Source organism: Contarinia nasturtii, unplaced genomic scaffold, assembly GCF_009176525.2.
Source record: "Contarinia nasturtii isolate CC-2019 unplaced genomic scaffold, AAFC_CNas_1.1 Cnas_scaffold_414, whole genome shotgun sequence".
Taxonomy (NCBI): Eukaryota; Metazoa; Arthropoda; class Insecta; order Diptera; family Cecidomyiidae; genus Contarinia; species Contarinia nasturtii.
In genome coordinates, this window is record NW_022197768.1 from 4,327,838 (window position 1) to 4,344,726 (window position 16,889).

A 16,889-nucleotide genomic window follows, 5' to 3' on the forward strand; every position below is an offset into this window, starting at 1 on the left:
TGTCTAAATTTTGTATGCATTTGCCCGAAATGTCTAACCTACAAAATGATACGCATCACCAAACAAAAGTCATTCGTCATTGTGTTAGCATTTCAATCCGATTCGTGTTGAAATCAGAAAACACTTTAAATTAATTAAAATCGTTTCGATAGAGACAAAGAATTATTTTCTCTTTTTTTGGTGGGTCATTCAATCGAATTTCATAAAATAAAATGGCTGGAACACTGGAAGATAAATCGATTTGGGAAGAGGAGGAAACATTGGGCGAAGAAGTTTTACGTATGCCAACTGATGAGATTGTCAGCCGTACACGATTAATGGACAATGAAATTAAAATCATGAAAAGTGAATTGATGCGAATCACACACGAATTGCAAACACAAAACGAAAAAATCAAGGATAATGCGGAAAAAATAAAAGTGAATAAGACATTGCCGTATTTAGTATCGAATGTCATTGAATTATTGGATGTCGGTAAGTGTCAATTGTAGATTCAATCAATCAATATACCAAGCACATAATTCAATGATATATAGTAAACAGGGATTTTCAAATTGAAAATGGAATGTTGTTGAAATTAATTTTTGTGCAATCCATAGTATTTTCGTATGCTTTAATCAATAATTATAAAGTTTTCATTCAATGTTTTCATCAATTTTCTCATTTGTAGAACAAGAAGAAGAAGACGATGGTGCTGTTCTTGTGCTGGACAATCAGCGAAAAGGAAAATGTGCAGTCATCAAAACATCGACAAGACAAACGTATTTCTTGCCGGTCATTGGTCTCGTTGACCCTGAAAAATTGAAACCAGGCGATTTGGTTGGCGTAAACAAAGATTCGTATTTAATTTTGGAAACATTGCCAGCTGAATATGATGCTCGCGTTAAAGCAATGGAAGTCGATGAACGTCCAACCGAACAATATTCGGACATTGGTGGTTTGGATAAGCAAATTCAAGAATTAATCGAAGCAGTTGTATTGCCAATGACACACAAAGATCGATTTAAAAATCTTGGCATTCATCCACCAAAAGGTGTACTATTGTATGGTCCACCCGGTACAGGTAAAACATTGTTGGCCCGTGCATGTGCTGCACAAACAAAATCAACATTTTTAAAATTGGCTGGACCGCAATTGGTGCAAATGTTCATTGGTGATGGTGCAAAATTGGTTCGCGATGCATTTGCATTGGCTAAAGAAAAGGCACCGGCCATCATTTTCATCGATGAATTGGATGCCATCGGTACGAAACGTTTCGATTCGGAAAAAGCTGGCGATCGTGAAGTACAACGTACCATGTTGGAATTACTTAATCAATTGGATGGTTTTAGTTCAACTGCTGATATTAAAGTTATTGCAGCCACAAATCGTGTCGATATTTTGGATCCAGCTTTATTGCGTAGTGGACGTTTAGATCGTAAAATCGAATTTCCACATCCAAATGAAGAGGCACGGGCACGTATCATGCAAATTCATTCACGTAAAATGAATGTCAGTCCCGAAGTTAACTTTGACGAATTGTCACGGTCAACCGATGACTTTAATGGTGCACAATGTAAAGCCGTTTGCGTTGAAGCTGGTATGATTGCATTACGTCGTTCAGCCACATGTGTGACACACGAAGACTTTATGGACGCTATAATGGAAGTGCAAGCGAAGAAGAAAGCCAATCTCAACTATTATGCATAAATATTTGAGAATGAAATCATCACGCTTCTTTCTCTTCTTCTATTTGTTTTCTTTCTTTCTTTTTCTACAATTACTAGCCGTACCATACTATATATCATTTGGTTTACACACATATGCATAGATAACACGCATAGATAACAAATAAACAAACATAATATTTTTCAAATAAATTCCGAGTTTAATAAAAAAATACAAAAAAAAATGGAGTTAAAATAATTCTTGTTTAGTGCTTTTATTAAAGAATGAAAATGATTGGTACTTTTTTTGGGTTTTTTGTTTAGAGATTTGGAAAATTGTGACATTGTTTATGATTGTGTTTTGATTTATTGCTTTTTTTTGTTGTTTATCAATGCAGCTTCATGTTTGAAGAGAAAATATTTCCATCGTCTTATCGCAAATTAAAAAAGTTCTTAACAACATCTTTCAAACTTGTAAATTGTAAAAAAAAATTATAATCTTCACAAACGGCATAACGCAACACACAATACGTCAAATAGAGTTAACGTATTTGCATTTTTTTCGCTCATTTCGCTGCAAATGAAGATGATAATATGAATAAGGACGTGAATTGGCTATCGATTCATAATAAAGCTTCATTGAAAACGTTGAGAAAATTCAACTAGATTTTTTTACGAATATTATAGATATTTGGTCGTGTATGTTAGCATTGGTTTGCAGTACGCAAGTATCGAATAGTCTTAACGTACGTTAGATGCATTCAACGCAATGTCGCTGTAATACGTCAAAATCATTTTTACAGTAAACAGCTGATTGTATATATAAACAAATGAGTGAAATGTCCTTGTGTTGGAGCGAATACGCATGCATTTAACGAATACGTGCACATGAGTTTTAGCGTATAATATAATTCGCGAGAATAGTTTTTTTTGTGGTGCTGCTGCTTTTAATTTGATTTTTCTTTGAGTGCTTTCAACGCTGAATAATATTTTATGTACAACATTGTGTATGTAATGGTCGTACAACAAAGCCATTCATACATTCACACAACCAAGGGTACATACGATATCGTCAATGCATATTACTTTGTGATTCAACATACAAAAAAAGAGTACGAAGAAAAGCCATAGCAGTGAAGAGAAAAAAGTGGTATTTATTCAAAATCCGAATTAATACAAATTAAATTCGAAAATCTGGTCAATTACTAAGCAAAACAAATCAACAAAAACATCATCATAAGTAGCAGCAGCAGCAGCAACAGCAACAGCAATAACAAATCAAGACAAGATTATTGTGATTTGTTTATCAGTCAGATTCAGAGTAATATAAACACAAAATATGATTAGAAACTTTGCAAAGTCTCTGTAACCTGGCAAGTGAATAAATGTTAAGTTTGTCAAGAAATACAATAGCAAAAATACCAACGACATAACGAAAGAGATAGATGACATAAAAAAGAGAAAGATTCGTGGACATTTTGTTAGTAGAGAGTGTATTGAAAATTCCTGTCGTTTCATTCATTTTGTTGTAAACTCTCTTTTTTCCCTACTTTGCTTGTGCTATGTGCCACACACTATTGATGCACTCGACGAAGGTTTTCTATTGAGTTGTAATGTCAAATTTGGTTCAGAGTGCTTTTTTCCCCATTCATTCACTCGCTGATTCAGTTTCAAATGGTATGGAATCAAAATTTATGGATTTAGTTTGTGAGCAGTGAAGGAAATGATTTTTTGTTTGTACGTTGATTGCCGTTGTTGAATTAATATTTCTTTTTGTGTGTGAATTGAATAGTCAAGTGGTGGTCGTCTGGTGCTTTTCCGAATCTTAAACTTATTGCATGCGATATATTTTTAATGCAGATGATTTTCAATAATATCCTTGAGCACATAGTGCAATTCGTCTTCTTCGTGTGATATTCGATTCGATAGTGCCGGTCAAACAAATCAGAGTCAACTTTTTTTTTGTCCAAAATTGTTCGTTCGTTTAAATAGTATTTGTCAAAATGTGCAGCATGCGTATCGAAGGTGCTAATCCCATAATCCATCTAATGCAACGCCAGACTGGCAATAATATCTTTCATTTTCGTCGAAATTTATTCCGTGAACGTTTGGTCAACGCACGTAATTTATATCGCCGCAATTTGAGCGCACACTATGGTTGTGTGAATGCAATTGAATTTTCAAGCGCTGGAGATCTTCTTGTATCAGGTATGATTTCCTTTCTAACAAGCATTTGACATAAAATCGATGGGGACGATAATTAGTTGTCGTAAATGATTATTCACACATGTGCGATGTGGAATGACACGCCATTTAATCAATGATAATTCATAGATGATGAAAATCAAGAAAAATAATAAATAAATGTTATCATTTAATTTTATTTTTTGTGTATGTGTGCGTGTGCGTGTCTCCAAAGGTGGGGATGATCGTCGTGTACTCTTGTGGAAATTGGAGGAAGCGATGGCTGATGTGGGTGCACCAATGTCTATGAAAAATCAACATTACAGCAATATTTTTTGTTTGGGCTTTAACAATGATAGCACAAAAATATTCTCGGGTGGAAACGACGATGCTGTTATTGTACACGATACCAACACGTAATTATTTGATTTCAAAATAATTCGCCATTGCTGTTGCATTCATTTAAAGATTCATTTCCATTTTTTTTTTGTTCTTTTCATTTGGCATCGATTATTACAGGTGTGAGCCATATGACGTATTTTTACATACAAAACCAGTTTATGGACTTTCAGTTGATGTTACAAATGATCAAATTTTTGCAACAGCCGGCGAAGATGGTCTTGTTTTGATTTTTGATTTACGCATTGGATCACAGGTGTTGACAATGCCAAAAAGCCGTGGTTCATTTCATTCGGTTTCATTTCATCCATTGAATGGTAATTCCAAGGGGCAAATCACTTAAAAATTGCCTTTCTATTATTTATTAATTGTTATTGATTCTTTTTCGATTATTTGTCGATTATTTTAAATTAATTCTTTTCTTTTGTGATTCTTCCCTTAGGTAACTCAATAGTCACTGCGAATGTAAAAGATGGAGCTGCCATGTGGGATTTGCGAGAAAGCAAAAAGTATATACTACCCATTAGTCTTTTTTTGTTTGCTTTTAATTTTTTGTCCGTTTTTTTTTTTCTTCATATTTTCCATTTTCAGGCCAATTATTCGCTATGACAGTGGAAAAGAGCCGCTTCAGAGTTGCATGAGCGTACGTTTCAATACATATGGAACACAATTATTGGCGCTACGACGTCGACTACCACCAATTCTTTATAACACCAATTCGGAAGATCCGATTTGCCAATTTTACCATGCTGATTATTACAATTCATGCACTATGAAAAGTTGCACGTTTGCAGGTGAAAACGATGAATATGTGATATCTGGTTCGGATGATTTTAATTTATATGTATGGCGTGTTGCTGACGCAAATTGTAAGCCATATTTTAATTAGAAATGTTGGTTGTTTACTATTTTTTAAACTTATCAAATTTTGATGTACATTATAGCGGATAAAAAGAATCAATGGATTGATAAGCACCATATGGTACTATACGGACATCGATCGATTGTCAATCAGGTTCGATATAATCCACAAAAATGTTTACTTGCGTCGTCTGGTGTGGAGAAAATTGTGAAAATATGGCGGCCATTCGAAGTGGCTGGTTGGACCGGCAGTTTGGTTGAAGATGTCCCATCGAATAGTAGAGAGATTTTTTCACATGAAGAATACGTTTCTTTGTTAAATTCAAGTCAAAGTATGACACATGATTATAGCCATCAAAGTACAGCCGAAGATCCACGAATGATGGCATGTAAGTATTGTTCGATTTTCATTTAAATTTTGAATCGAGAGATGAGCGCAGTCAATATGATTGTATTGTGACGTCACATATCTTACAGAAAAACGCCATCTGTGTAAAACAGGCTTACTACAATGTAAAAGTATAGTGAGGGTAATGAGATGAAGAAGAAGGGGAAACAGATATACGTTTGATTTACATTGTAGTCAGCGTGTTTTACGTAGATGGTGTTATAAGTATCTGTCAAAATTACGCTTGCCCTTCGTTTTGAATAAGTTTCTCTCTTGATCATTTTGGCTACTGTGTCTTTAGTTTTTGATACGCTGGTGCAACGTGAAATCGAAGGTTGGAATAGCAGCAATAATTCGGATTCGGAAAAGAGCAGTGTTCATAGTTCAGATGATACTTCACGTCGAACATCCACATTGCAATCGGAAACGTTGCAATCAGAAAGTGATGAAACATTTCAAGTATATGGCCGAGGTATGACCAGTGACCCAATCCCCAAATTGTCTTTTAAGTATAACATCAATTATCACATTTTATCCAATTGAAATTGTAGAATCAGCCAATCGAAATCGTACAATGATTAAATCAAGATCGAGATATTTGAATAGGATAGCTTATTTAATTGCAACAAAACGTAATACACTCAAACGCTTAGCTCTTAAAGGTGCAAGTCGTACAACTAGACGTGTACGATCTGTTAAAAGTAATCATCGAAAATTGCATCGATCATCGTTACGGCAACCGCGCAAAAATATTGGAAAGCGCGTCAATCGAATGGTAAGCATACCGAATTGTCTTGATTCCGAATTAAATAAACGTTTTTTCCTTATCCATGTATTCAAACAATTTACATAGAATTCACGGACCAAGTCAAGAGACTGTAATGGTAATAATAGTGAGCGTCGTCAACAATCACACATTAATATACCATCATATCGGGCCACGCGTCGTGTTATTAAACCGCAATTTCACAAAACTTTTTACGCCAATTGTGGTAAAATTCATTTAATCAAGTTTTGCACATAATTTAAGTGAAAAACATAAAATGTTTCTTTTGAAATTTCCTTAGAATCGGGCGATTCATCATCTTCCGATGACGAAAATCCATCCGATAATAACAATAGTTCAACGGCTGTTTCGAAAATGATTGGCAATCAAGAGACGAGCAATGTAACGGCACAACGATCGAATCAAAATGAGCATAACGATTCGTCTGCAAGCTTTCCTATACCAAGCACAAGTACTGGAATAACTGGCAACGGTAAATCATCATTTCCATCCAGACGTTTTTGTTTTGTCTCGATAAAATTGATCGAACAATTTTTTTTTGTATTTCGATGCAGGTACAAATTGGCGTGTATATGAGATAGTTGATTCAGATGATGAACCAACACCCGACAGTAGTCCCATATCACAAACGGTACAAGCGCCGGTAACAAAGATGAATGGTGTGCATACAGAAAATACAGCGCCCGCATATTCATCGGGTGTGGATGATGATCAACCAAATGAACGAAATTCGCGACGAAAACGTAATCATTCACTAACCACCGCCAATTTTCACTTTACCAACTATTCAAGCCATTCAAGTTCACGATTGTCAAATAGTAGCAGCGATGATGATGACACTTCAAGCGATAACAGTTCATTACCATTTTTTGGAAATCATCTAAGCAAACGACCAAAACAAAGTGATAATAATGAAGCATCAGATGTACCAATAGTACACATTGATCGTACACCGAATCGTTCGCGAGATCCAAAAGACTGTGAACTTACAACGCCAGAAAGTGGCATTGGCTCAACACCTGGCAGCAGCTCAACATCTAGATGATCTTCAACGTAACGACAATCAACTTTACAACAACTTGCGCTTCATTCGATATTTCCATTTATTTTACATACATATATTATATTTTACTCATTATTATTATGTTTCGTTTATTTTTGTCATTTATTTTCAGCAAATCTAAATCATAATGGCACTTCAAATGGTAAATTTGTGGAAATTCTAAAGAAAATTGACGAATTCATAATAAGTAAAAGAAAACGAATAACTGTAGATGCATACTTTAATTAAGACACACGATAAATGATTATCTCAAAATATTGAAAGCATTTGCGAAAAAAAAGGGGGAAAAGGAAGAGAAAACGAACGATACAGATATGTTGCAATGGATAGAAAACTTTTCTTTAACGAATTAATGCAAAGCTAGTACAATAAATTGAAAGTAAATCGATAAATAGAAATAATTACATACATAATATCATTCGTGTGTATGTGAGTATAGATTTACCAAGCACATAACATTATTTCTTGATGATATCATAAAGTGAATTTTTATTTGTTTGTTTTGAATATAAATTATGATTTTTTTTAAGCAAGAGATGACAATTATACAATTTTAGCAATATGAATAATTAGAATCTTACTTACTTCAATAATAAACATTTCAAGTGTGTAACACTTTTGCGTATAAAAAAGCGTCTATTTTATTGATGACATGCGCCGTTTTCCACTGAACAGATCTTCAAAGTCGATAAACAAGTCTTCTTGATATTATTCATGATATTTTTCGGTTTTTATTTTGTTTATTATTTTTGTTTATCAAATGCAATAACAATGGAATCATCACTTTTACTCATTGGGATTATAATGTGGATGTGAAATGCCGTCAAAAAGTATTTTCGATTTTGTTTGATGGTATCATCAAATTATTCAACATCAGTTGGCAGCCAGTGCTCCGAATCAATGCTCGTATAAATGTGACCTTCGGTTGTCATATTCTCCATGATATTTCTATGCAAAATTAAAAATTCAAATCACGTCATCATCAAAAATTGTTCACTCTGAAGGATACAAAGTTGTCAATGATTTAAACTTACTCTAATTCATTCATTGGAATATGATTGAATTTTTTGTGCAATTCCTGCTTGCTGATTCCAGTTAGATCGTCTTTATACTCTTTGACCGCTTTGTAAAGCATCAGCTGTTTTCCAGTTAGGCCAAGGCTGTTGTCGCTTGCTCCACCACCGAAATTGTTATTGAAACTGTTCGTTTGTGGTTGATAGCCGGCATTGTATCCACCACCACTACCACCTACTCCGGCCATCTTGGCAAAATCTTCGGCCATATAACGGGCATTCAATACTTCAAGCAAATGAGTGGTTAATTCATTGATCGATGACAATGCATCAATATTGAAAACCATCAATACTTTTGCACCACCTTGATTTCGAACCGATCCAAATATGCGAACGTATGTGTTCAACAATATTGATGGTGCCTTACTATCCGCTTCAGAATCACCATCCAACCAATAATGTGCATCAATTTGACCCGTATGATCTTCGATTGTGTACGTTATTTTTGTGCTTGAATGTTCAATATTTCGCACAATACCAACAATTGTTACCATACCAAATGACATGCCGTACATCTGAAAACTGTCGGCCGCTTTTTTAATCTGTTGAATGACCAACGGAACAACGCCCTGAAATTAAAAAATATTCACATTACATTTCTCGAATAATAACGGGATTTATACTCCGTTCGATCCACAATTGGGCTTATTTATTTTTGAACGAACGAAACGAATAGGTACAACTGAAATAGTTCACAGTATCCTATGAACATTATTTCAATCATTCTATCACAGTAGTTGAGCTATTGAGTTTGATTTATAATTATTTAAATAACTATATCGATTTAAAAATGAACAAATGCCAATGAATATTTAATTATGTTCATTTTCTAGTTGAAATCACAAAGAAACTCTTTTCAGAAACATTTACATTGAGTGAATAAATCAAATTGTGTGTCAAATCAACAATGTATGTTGTTGTTGTTTTAAATGCTATTAAACTATAAAAAATGAGAATCTAGAGAATTTTCTTCGATTTAAAATGAATCTTTATAATTTTTCGAATAAATTAATCAAATTGATGCAAACAAATCGTAAATACCTCGGCCTTTTGATCATTTTGAACACCACTACCTCCGACCTGAGTTGCGTCAAAACCGCCGGCACCAACTGTAAAACGCAATTTTTTTGGTATTTTAAATGTAATGAAAAACGCGCGTAATTTCAATTCACTTACAGCTTTCATCCATGTTTATTTATTGAAGATTGTGGACGCAACTTTACAAATAATCACAACTGATTTCGATTATGGAAAATTGAAAAAATCCAACGATTTCACAATGATGCTCAATTGTTTTGTACAGCGTCCGTATAACAAATACAAAACTGAAATAATGTGAATGTCACATTTACGCGCCGAAATAGCACGTATTGCCTAAAGTGAACTGTCACACATACACATGCACACATGGAATCACAGTGAATGGATGGTAACACTATTGTTGCGTTTACACCGCTTGGCGTATGTATCGAATTTTAGCGGTATTTTGACGATAACATTGAATGAATCATTTTTTATGCAATTGAATCGGTAAAAAAAGCCATTAAATAAATTATCAACGCTAAATAGAAATATGTAAAATTCTCATATTAAACATTGAATTCGATTTGGATGATTGCAAATGTTGAAAATTGCCATTGAAATTGGATTTGTTTAACGGTTGTGCATGACAATTCAGTCGAATTGTGAGCGTTTTCATGTGAGTATTGTTAGTTTGATTTTTCAACACAGGTGGCTACGCGACCAAATGCTCAATGGCATCTCGTGAAGCACACAAACTTTGTGTAACTACAACATTTTTTAGTTTGATTCGTTTTGTGAATCAAGTTAGAAAATAAATTGAAAATTTCGTATAAATTCGGTTAAAATTATTTTCGAAAAATTATGCAAAATGTTCGTGAAGATTTAGTGTCGCATTTAATTAATAAATTTGTTTGTTAACACCGTTTATTTCGTGTTTAAAACCGATTTTCAAATTGGCATGCGAAAAATTTTTCCCTCCAAATTGTGAACATAGTGAAAAAGTGAGAACATACAACGAAATAATAAAAGAGAAGTGAAGCGAGTGTGTTTTTGAAGTTAGAAGTGCTTGTCGTGCTGAACGTATGCTGCTCACAAATCACATTACAAGTCAAACGCGACACAATTTTTACGAGGGCTAGCAGAAACAAAATCATAAAAAAAAGATTTCAAATTGAAAATAGAAAAATTGTGTTGTGATATTCACGACAAAACAAAACACCGAAAACATGCCACTGTTGAAGAGGAAACCATTTGAAAAAGATCCAAACACGCATCAAGCGTTAAAGGACAACCAGGAGGTGTTTTACTGTGAATTATCGAAGGAAATTTTTGTCGATTATGAGTAAGTGCATTCGATTTTTTCGTATAATTTGTATACGCTGTAAGTGCATTAAAATGGTTGTGTGGTGAATTCACTATGATTCGTTGTTTCGTTGCCTTGCCTGCTGCTTCTGCTATTGCTGTTGCTGCTGTTGTTTTTTTCTGTTTCTATTGGTGTTGCTATTGTGTTGCCCGTGCTCCGTGTTTGATCCGAGACATGCAATTTAGAGATTCGCATTGGATAAATTACGTTCAATAGTGAAATATGAAAGTTTAACAAAGCAAAGCGCACGGTGTGTGAACTGCCGCCGCAGATTGTGCTGCTGTTTATTGCATGCTAATGGTGATGGTGGTGGTGGTGCTATGCTCGTGTAGCCTTTGTTTGTAAAAGAAGACGCTTGCTATACATCGAACGATACAATATGAGTGGCGTGCATTTCAATTCGATTCAATTTTGTTGAATCGTTCAGCTTGACTTCGGATGTGCACACGATTTGTGACAATGTGCTCGTTTATTCTTTTGCTCGAAATATTGTTTAGACACAAAAATTTCATTCAATATGAATATAATCTGTAGCTTTTTCACATGTAAAACAGCTGATAACCTATTTTGTTGTGCATCAACAACACATTGTATCCAAAATGAAAAATTTAAATTAAAATTTTTCATATTCATGATGTGAATCTTTGGGCAACTTTCAAAATGTAAACAAAAACAACCGGCAACTTTTTTTTTCAATTTTTTTTTTAAATTTCATTTTTGTTTTTGTTCTTCAACAAATTCCTTAAAATAATGAAATCACAATGAAAATGTTTTATTTATCTTTCGTTTCGTCAATTGCAGGGAATACTTCGAACGAACGATGTTATTTAATTCGACAATATGGACATGTGCGGTGAGTGGCAGACCAAATTTGACATATGCTGAAGCATTGGAAAGTGAGAAAAAGCACAAAAAAATGATCGAAGCATTTCCGCATGTGCTCAAAGGCCCCGTTGTCTATATAGCCAATCTCACAAAACGTTCAGCAATTAGTGATTTGGTTGACGATGTATTCAACTATGTAAACACACGGTTTTTCAAAAATGAATTAGTTGTAGCAAAAGATCCAAATTCCGATCAATTCATTGAATGTGAAGTGGTTGGTTTTGTAACATCGCTGGCGAACACAGAAAGCAGCAGTCCAAATGGTAAAATTCCAATAGAAGATGTTAAATATCGTGTAAAACGAACCGAAGCAAATGGTAAATCGCCAATGCTGTGGACAGTGAATACCGATCAAATTCGTCGCCGTAAAAAGGACAACAGTTTACCATTCTCCAAGGATAAATTGAAATTGTTCTTGAAACAGTGCATCGAATACAATGACATTCGTATGCTGACAATCAAACAGGATGCATACAAACGGTATGTGACCGATGCAAATATCACATCGTTGTCCAGTTTTTATGTCGGCAAACAGCCGATATTTGATCTGTCGAAAGTGTTGGCCGACAAAAAGGAGAAGGATAAGAAAAAGAAACAAGAACAGAAAAAAGAGAAGCCCGACAAAGAGAAAAAGAAGAAGAATCTTGAGAATGGTGTCACAAAAAACGGAACGACACCGAACAAAAATGGCAAAGTGAAAAAAACCGGTAAACAATCATCATTGGATGATTTTGTTACCAAAGACGGCGCAAAAATAGCCGAACTAAAGAGACTAAAAAAATTGGAAGACGAAGAAGCCAAACGACGAAAAGAAGAAGAAAACCGCAAACGCAAAGAGTTGGAGGCAGAACGTTTAAAAATATTGGCCGAAGAACGTAAAAAACGTTTGGCCGATTTGATGCAATTGGTTCAGGTAACCGTGCGCAATCTCAATGCTGTCAAAGATGACCTCGAACTACAAGATCAGAAACCATTGCCGCCAACAAAACCGGTCAAAACCGTATTTGCCGATAAATATTTTTCGGATGCTGTTATGGTGATCGAATTCATCTCATCGTATACGACAATTTTGGAAGACAAGGACAAATTTCGAAATGGAATTGATTTTAGTCTTATGGAACGAGCACTACTGATGCGTGAAATTGCCGGACCATTGAGTGACATTTTGCAAGTATTGCTTGGTTCAATATTTTCATTGCAAATTGAAGAAGCCAACGAAATCGACATTGAATTCGAAAGCGGTCCCGTTACATTCAAAGACAACATTCCCAGCGAACAAAAAGATCTAATTAAACGAGCCACAGCGGCTGCCACATGGCCGCAAAAGTATTTGAGCTCAAACATGAGCGAATTACCAATTGATGCAACTACATTAACCGAACTTTTACGATTGCATTTTCTCACATCTGGCGCTAAATTGACGGAAGTTGGCACCAAATATCGTTTTCAGGAGCGTGGTGGTTTCCAAAATACCGACGATCCGGGCGTTATGTTTTGCATTGAAAATCCCCATATTCTAAAAGCATTATCCAAGTATACCGTATATGAACTGCCAACCGACGATATTTTGTCCATTCTTCGTGTTTTAATCAATCAAATTTTGAGCTATTCATCGGTTCGTGATTTGGTGGAAGAACGTTTGGAAAATTCAAACAAAGCAAAAATGGCACTGAAAAATTTACTATCGGCTGAACGAAAGCGGGAAACAACATTGGCCGCCGAAATAAAAGCAACATTGGAAGAAGTTAGAAAAACGATGGAAGGTTTTGAAGGTACCGATGAAGAGAAAGCCGCACACAAAGAAGCATTGGACAAAAAAGCCGATCTCAAAATTAAAAATTTGGAATTTTTAGCCGAACGAGAGAAGAAAAAGTTCATTGAACAATTGGATAAGTTGAAAAGTGAAATTTTCGACTATCAATTGTGCTTGGGATCTGATCGTGCGTATCGTACATACTGGTTGTTTGAATCATTACCCGGTTTATTCATTGAACATGATCCATTTGGTGGACAATGTATTGAAAATCCCGTTACAAATATTCATGGTTTGGCCAATTGTCCGCCGGAAAAGCGATATTTGTTCATCAAAAATATGCTACAGGAACAACAAAATAACAATTCAAATGATAAAGATAAAGAAAATAAAATGAGTAATACATTGGACGCCAAACCAAAGCCAAACGATGCTCCAAAACTGCTCGAATCTGATGCTGAGTCGGCAGCTGTGGCTGCAGCCGAGGCACAGGCACCGCCAGAAATCACATACTCACAACGTGATCTGTTCATGTGTACAGGTGACTACGAAACATGCAAAGTTCATAATATAAACGATAAATCACGTGTCACATGGACATTTTTGCACACCGAAGAAGAACTGAATGCATTGATCGATTCATTAAATCCACGTGGCTATCGTGAAAAATTACTAAAGGAACAACTTGAATCTCAACGAGAACTGATTCTATTCCATACGAAAAAGTGTCCAGTTGATAAGCTACAAGTTGAGGCCGATACAATCGAACAAAGAATCGAGCAAATTACCAATGATAAATCTAGAGTGTACTCAAACGCAATGTTTAATCATCCGAAAGGAACGCCCATTGGTGATGTAATGCTGGCCGAAATTCGATCGAACATTCTGGAATTGGAGTTCAAAGTTACAACCGGACAGCTTGGCGTGTTGGCTGTAAAAGATCGCTTGCAATGGCGTAGCGCTATAGAGGCCCAGAGTTATGACATGCAGACGAGTCATTTGCAATGGGGACCATATGGTCAATTCCAAGAAGGTAAAACCAAACAAAAATCACGCACATCTTTATCGATGACTTAATACGTTGTTTTTTTTTTAAATTCCTTTTCAGACTCAAAGGGCAAACAGAAAGCTATTCAACAAAATGGAAAAGTGCCGATCAAAAAGGAGGAAAATGATGGTGAAGAGGAAGAAAATGAAGACGAAGATGATGAAAATACGTCATTGTCAAATATGAATTATGAAGATCCTGGAGCATTTGTCAATGATGATCAAAGCGATGATTCATCGGAACACGAAGAAAAATTCAAACAAATTCATGGACTTTCCTGTGCTCTCTTACAAATTGCACAATCGATCGATGTCAAGTATTTTAAACCGCCATATGGTAATTTAAAATCGGGCGGTAAACACGGAACAAAAGAGGAGAATGCCGAAAAGGCACAACGCAGCTTGGAAAGATGGCAGGTTTCATTAATGCATTGTCAAAATGCTTCACAGCTATTTTTACACTACAATGTTTTGTATGATGCCATCAAATGGACACGATCGGCTCAAAATGCAAAATGTTCGTGTCGCAGTTCCAAAGATCCAGACAAATTGCTATTATGTGACGGTTGCAATATCGGACGTCATATCTACTGCTTAAAACCAAAACTAACGGTTTGTCACCTTCTTTGTATTTCAATTTTTAATCAAACATTGTTGAATCTTTTCATTTCAAACGATTGTTTTCATTTCGCAATGCATTACAGAAAGTGCCTGAAGGAGATTGGTTCTGCAGCAGATGCAAACCGAATCAAGAGCCGCCAACACAGAAAAAGAAACGTCAAGCATTCACCTATTCAGAAGAAGAGGATGATAATGATGCCGAAGAAGAGGACGAGGAGGACGAAGAAGATGGAGAAGAAGACGCAGAAGAAGATGAAGAAGCTGAAGATAGTGACGAATCAACATTGGACAGCACATTTGAAGATTCACCGTAAGCATTGGATTTTTTTTCTCGTTCTTTCATTTAATATACACACAGATTTTAATTTGGCAAATATTTTTTCAATTTATTTTTTGGCTTAAAGTTCTGACAGTAACTATACAGATAAGAAAGTTTGTGCAAGATGTAATAAAACCAATCGCAATCTGTTCAAATGTTCGAAATGTGATCGACACTTTGATACTAAATGTTTGAATTTAAAATCGAAACCGGACAAAAAATGGGCTTGCAGTTATTGTACAGAAGGCAGAAATAAACGACGTAGAAATCAAAGTAAGTAGAGATGACCATTCGGAATCCAAAAGTCAATTTTACAAAAATTTACTCGAGCCTTTGTTATACATATGTTTGCAATATATTTCACAATATTTTATACGATTGCATTATAGCAATGGTGTGCGCATATGTTTAAGCAATTCAAATTCGCTCGTTTATAATGTTTTTTTTTTAATTTTTCGTTTTGGTTGTGTAGTTGAGGATTATGACAGTGATGAAGAAACAGCAGCAAAAACACCAAAATTGAATGGTACCGAAGAACGACGATCATCGCGACGAAAAACCGAATCATCACCGCTCAACAGTCATCGTTTGAGCAGCACAAGACGTAGTCGTGCAAACGAAGATCTTTTACTCGACAACGTGTCCATTCACAAGTTGCTCGATGAAGTATGTAAACACGAGAATTCATGGCCATTTTTGCGGCCGGTCAGCAGGCATGAAGTGCCCGATTACCATAAAGTCATCAAAAATCCCATGGATTTGGCCAAAATCAAATCAAAACTAAACACCGGACAATATTCAACAAACGCAGAAGTCATGAAAGACATTCAATTGATCTTTTACAATTGTGACCTGTACAACCAAAATGAATCGGAAATTTATGTGTAAGTATTTGGAAGCGTGACACAGTCACACCATCATAATGAATGAATTTAATTTAAAAATAACAATTACAGAGCCGGTGCAACGCTGGAGACGTACATTGTGTCACGTTGTAAAGAGCTCGGTTTGCTGTTCGTTCCAAGTGAGATGGCCAATAGTTTAAGCGATGATTCGTCCTCAAAACGAAAGCGTCAAAAACTGTAAATGCTGAGCAACATCTTGATACATACCAACCCATAGAAAATGCACCAATTCGTAACAAAAAAAAAAAACAAACAAACAAACAAATAATCGAATGGACACACAAACACATTCAGAGTAGCTACGCGATAAACTGTCTCTTATTAATTTATTCGTTTTATTTCTTATATTGATTTTGTAGGCAATAGCTGTAATGTTTATTATTTAGTACAAAATCGTTCGTAGGTAGCATATATATATATTTTTCTTTTCACGGAGAATTGAATCATTATTAATTTACGTGTTCTACGAGAGTTTCGAATCAAATTCTGTAGATGTGTCATTTTAAACCAACTTAGAATTATTTCGATCGATACAAAGAAAAAAAAGTCTATCCTTTATCGACAAAACAAAT

The 16,889-nt window shown here is 35.2% G+C and overlaps 4 protein-coding genes across 4 annotated transcripts; 3 read left to right on the top strand and 1 right to left on the bottom strand.

Annotated features, from left to right (window-relative positions):
- Positions 1-36: 36 nt before the first annotated feature.
- Positions 37-1,859, top strand: LOC116338430 (26S proteasome regulatory subunit 6A-B). Its single transcript, XM_031763670.1, has 2 exons — positions 37-474; positions 671-1,859. Exons 1-2 carry the CDS (start codon positions 213-215, stop codon positions 1,687-1,689), a joined length of 1,281 nt encoding a protein of 426 aa, XP_031619530.1. The 5' UTR covers positions 37-212; the 3' UTR covers positions 1,690-1,859.
- A 697-nt stretch (positions 1,860-2,556) lies between these two features.
- On the top strand, positions 2,557-7,960 carry LOC116338613 (DDB1- and CUL4-associated factor 5). The gene is made up of 11 exons (XM_031764000.1): positions 2,557-3,854; positions 4,066-4,246; positions 4,350-4,546; positions 4,672-4,738; positions 4,821-5,098; positions 5,174-5,479; positions 5,780-5,950; positions 6,030-6,253; positions 6,332-6,470; positions 6,546-6,737; positions 6,820-7,960. The coding sequence occupies exons 1-11, from the start codon at positions 3,650-3,652 to the stop codon at positions 7,308-7,310; spliced, it is 2,451 nt and encodes an 816-aa protein (XP_031619860.1). The 5' UTR covers positions 2,557-3,649; the 3' UTR covers positions 7,311-7,960.
- Positions 7,961-8,034: 74 nt separating this feature from the next.
- Positions 8,035-9,744, bottom strand: LOC116338614 (replication protein A 32 kDa subunit). Its single transcript, XM_031764001.1, has 4 exons — positions 9,578-9,744; positions 9,443-9,510; positions 8,363-8,970; positions 8,035-8,276 (listed from the first exon to the last, which is right to left on the bottom strand). The coding sequence occupies exons 1-4, from the start codon at positions 9,588-9,590 to the stop codon at positions 8,192-8,194; spliced, it is 774 nt and encodes a 257-aa protein (XP_031619861.1). The 5' UTR covers positions 9,591-9,744; the 3' UTR covers positions 8,035-8,191.
- Positions 9,745-10,215: 471 nt separating this feature from the next.
- LOC116338870 (bromodomain adjacent to zinc finger domain protein 1A) lies at positions 10,216-16,590 on the top strand. The gene is made up of 7 exons (XM_031764392.1): positions 10,216-10,766; positions 11,589-14,458; positions 14,534-15,084; positions 15,177-15,403; positions 15,498-15,685; positions 15,885-16,296; positions 16,369-16,590. The coding sequence occupies exons 1-7, from the start codon at positions 10,651-10,653 to the stop codon at positions 16,496-16,498; spliced, it is 4,494 nt and encodes a 1,497-aa protein (XP_031620252.1). The 5' UTR covers positions 10,216-10,650; the 3' UTR covers positions 16,499-16,590.
- The last annotated feature ends 299 nt before the right edge of the window (positions 16,591-16,889 follow it).

Coding starts and splice junctions, on each gene's coding strand:
- LOC116338613 (XM_031764000.1), top strand. CDS start 3,650: ATGTGCAGCATGCGTATCGAAGGTGCTAATCCCATAATCCATCTAATG. Junction 4,739..4,820: donor GATTTGCGAGAAAGCAAAAA/GTATATACTACC, acceptor TTCCATTTTCAG/GCCAATTATTCGCTATGACA. Junction 6,254..6,331: donor GAAAGCGCGTCAATCGAATG/GTAAGCATACCG, acceptor CAATTTACATAG/AATTCACGGACCAAGTCAAG.
- LOC116338430 (XM_031763670.1), top strand. CDS start 213: ATGGCTGGAACACTGGAAGATAAATCGATTTGGGAAGAGGAGGAAACA. Junction 475..670: donor CATTGAATTATTGGATGTCG/GTAAGTGTCAAT, acceptor TCTCATTTGTAG/AACAAGAAGAAGAAGACGAT.
- LOC116338870 (XM_031764392.1), top strand. CDS start 10,651: ATGCCACTGTTGAAGAGGAAACCATTTGAAAAAGATCCAAACACGCAT. Junction 15,404..15,497: donor AGCACATTTGAAGATTCACC/GTAAGCATTGGA, acceptor TTTGGCTTAAAG/TTCTGACAGTAACTATACAG. Junction 16,297..16,368: donor AATGAATCGGAAATTTATGT/GTAAGTATTTGG, acceptor TAACAATTACAG/AGCCGGTGCAACGCTGGAGA.
- LOC116338614 (XM_031764001.1), bottom strand. Junction 8,971..9,442: donor AAAATGATCAAAAGGCCGAG/GTATTTACGATT, acceptor TTTTAATTTCAG/GGCGTTGTTCCGTTGGTCAT. Junction 8,277..8,362: donor ATTCCAATGAATGAATTAGA/GTAAGTTTAAAT, acceptor AATTTTGCATAG/AAATATCATGGAGAATATGA.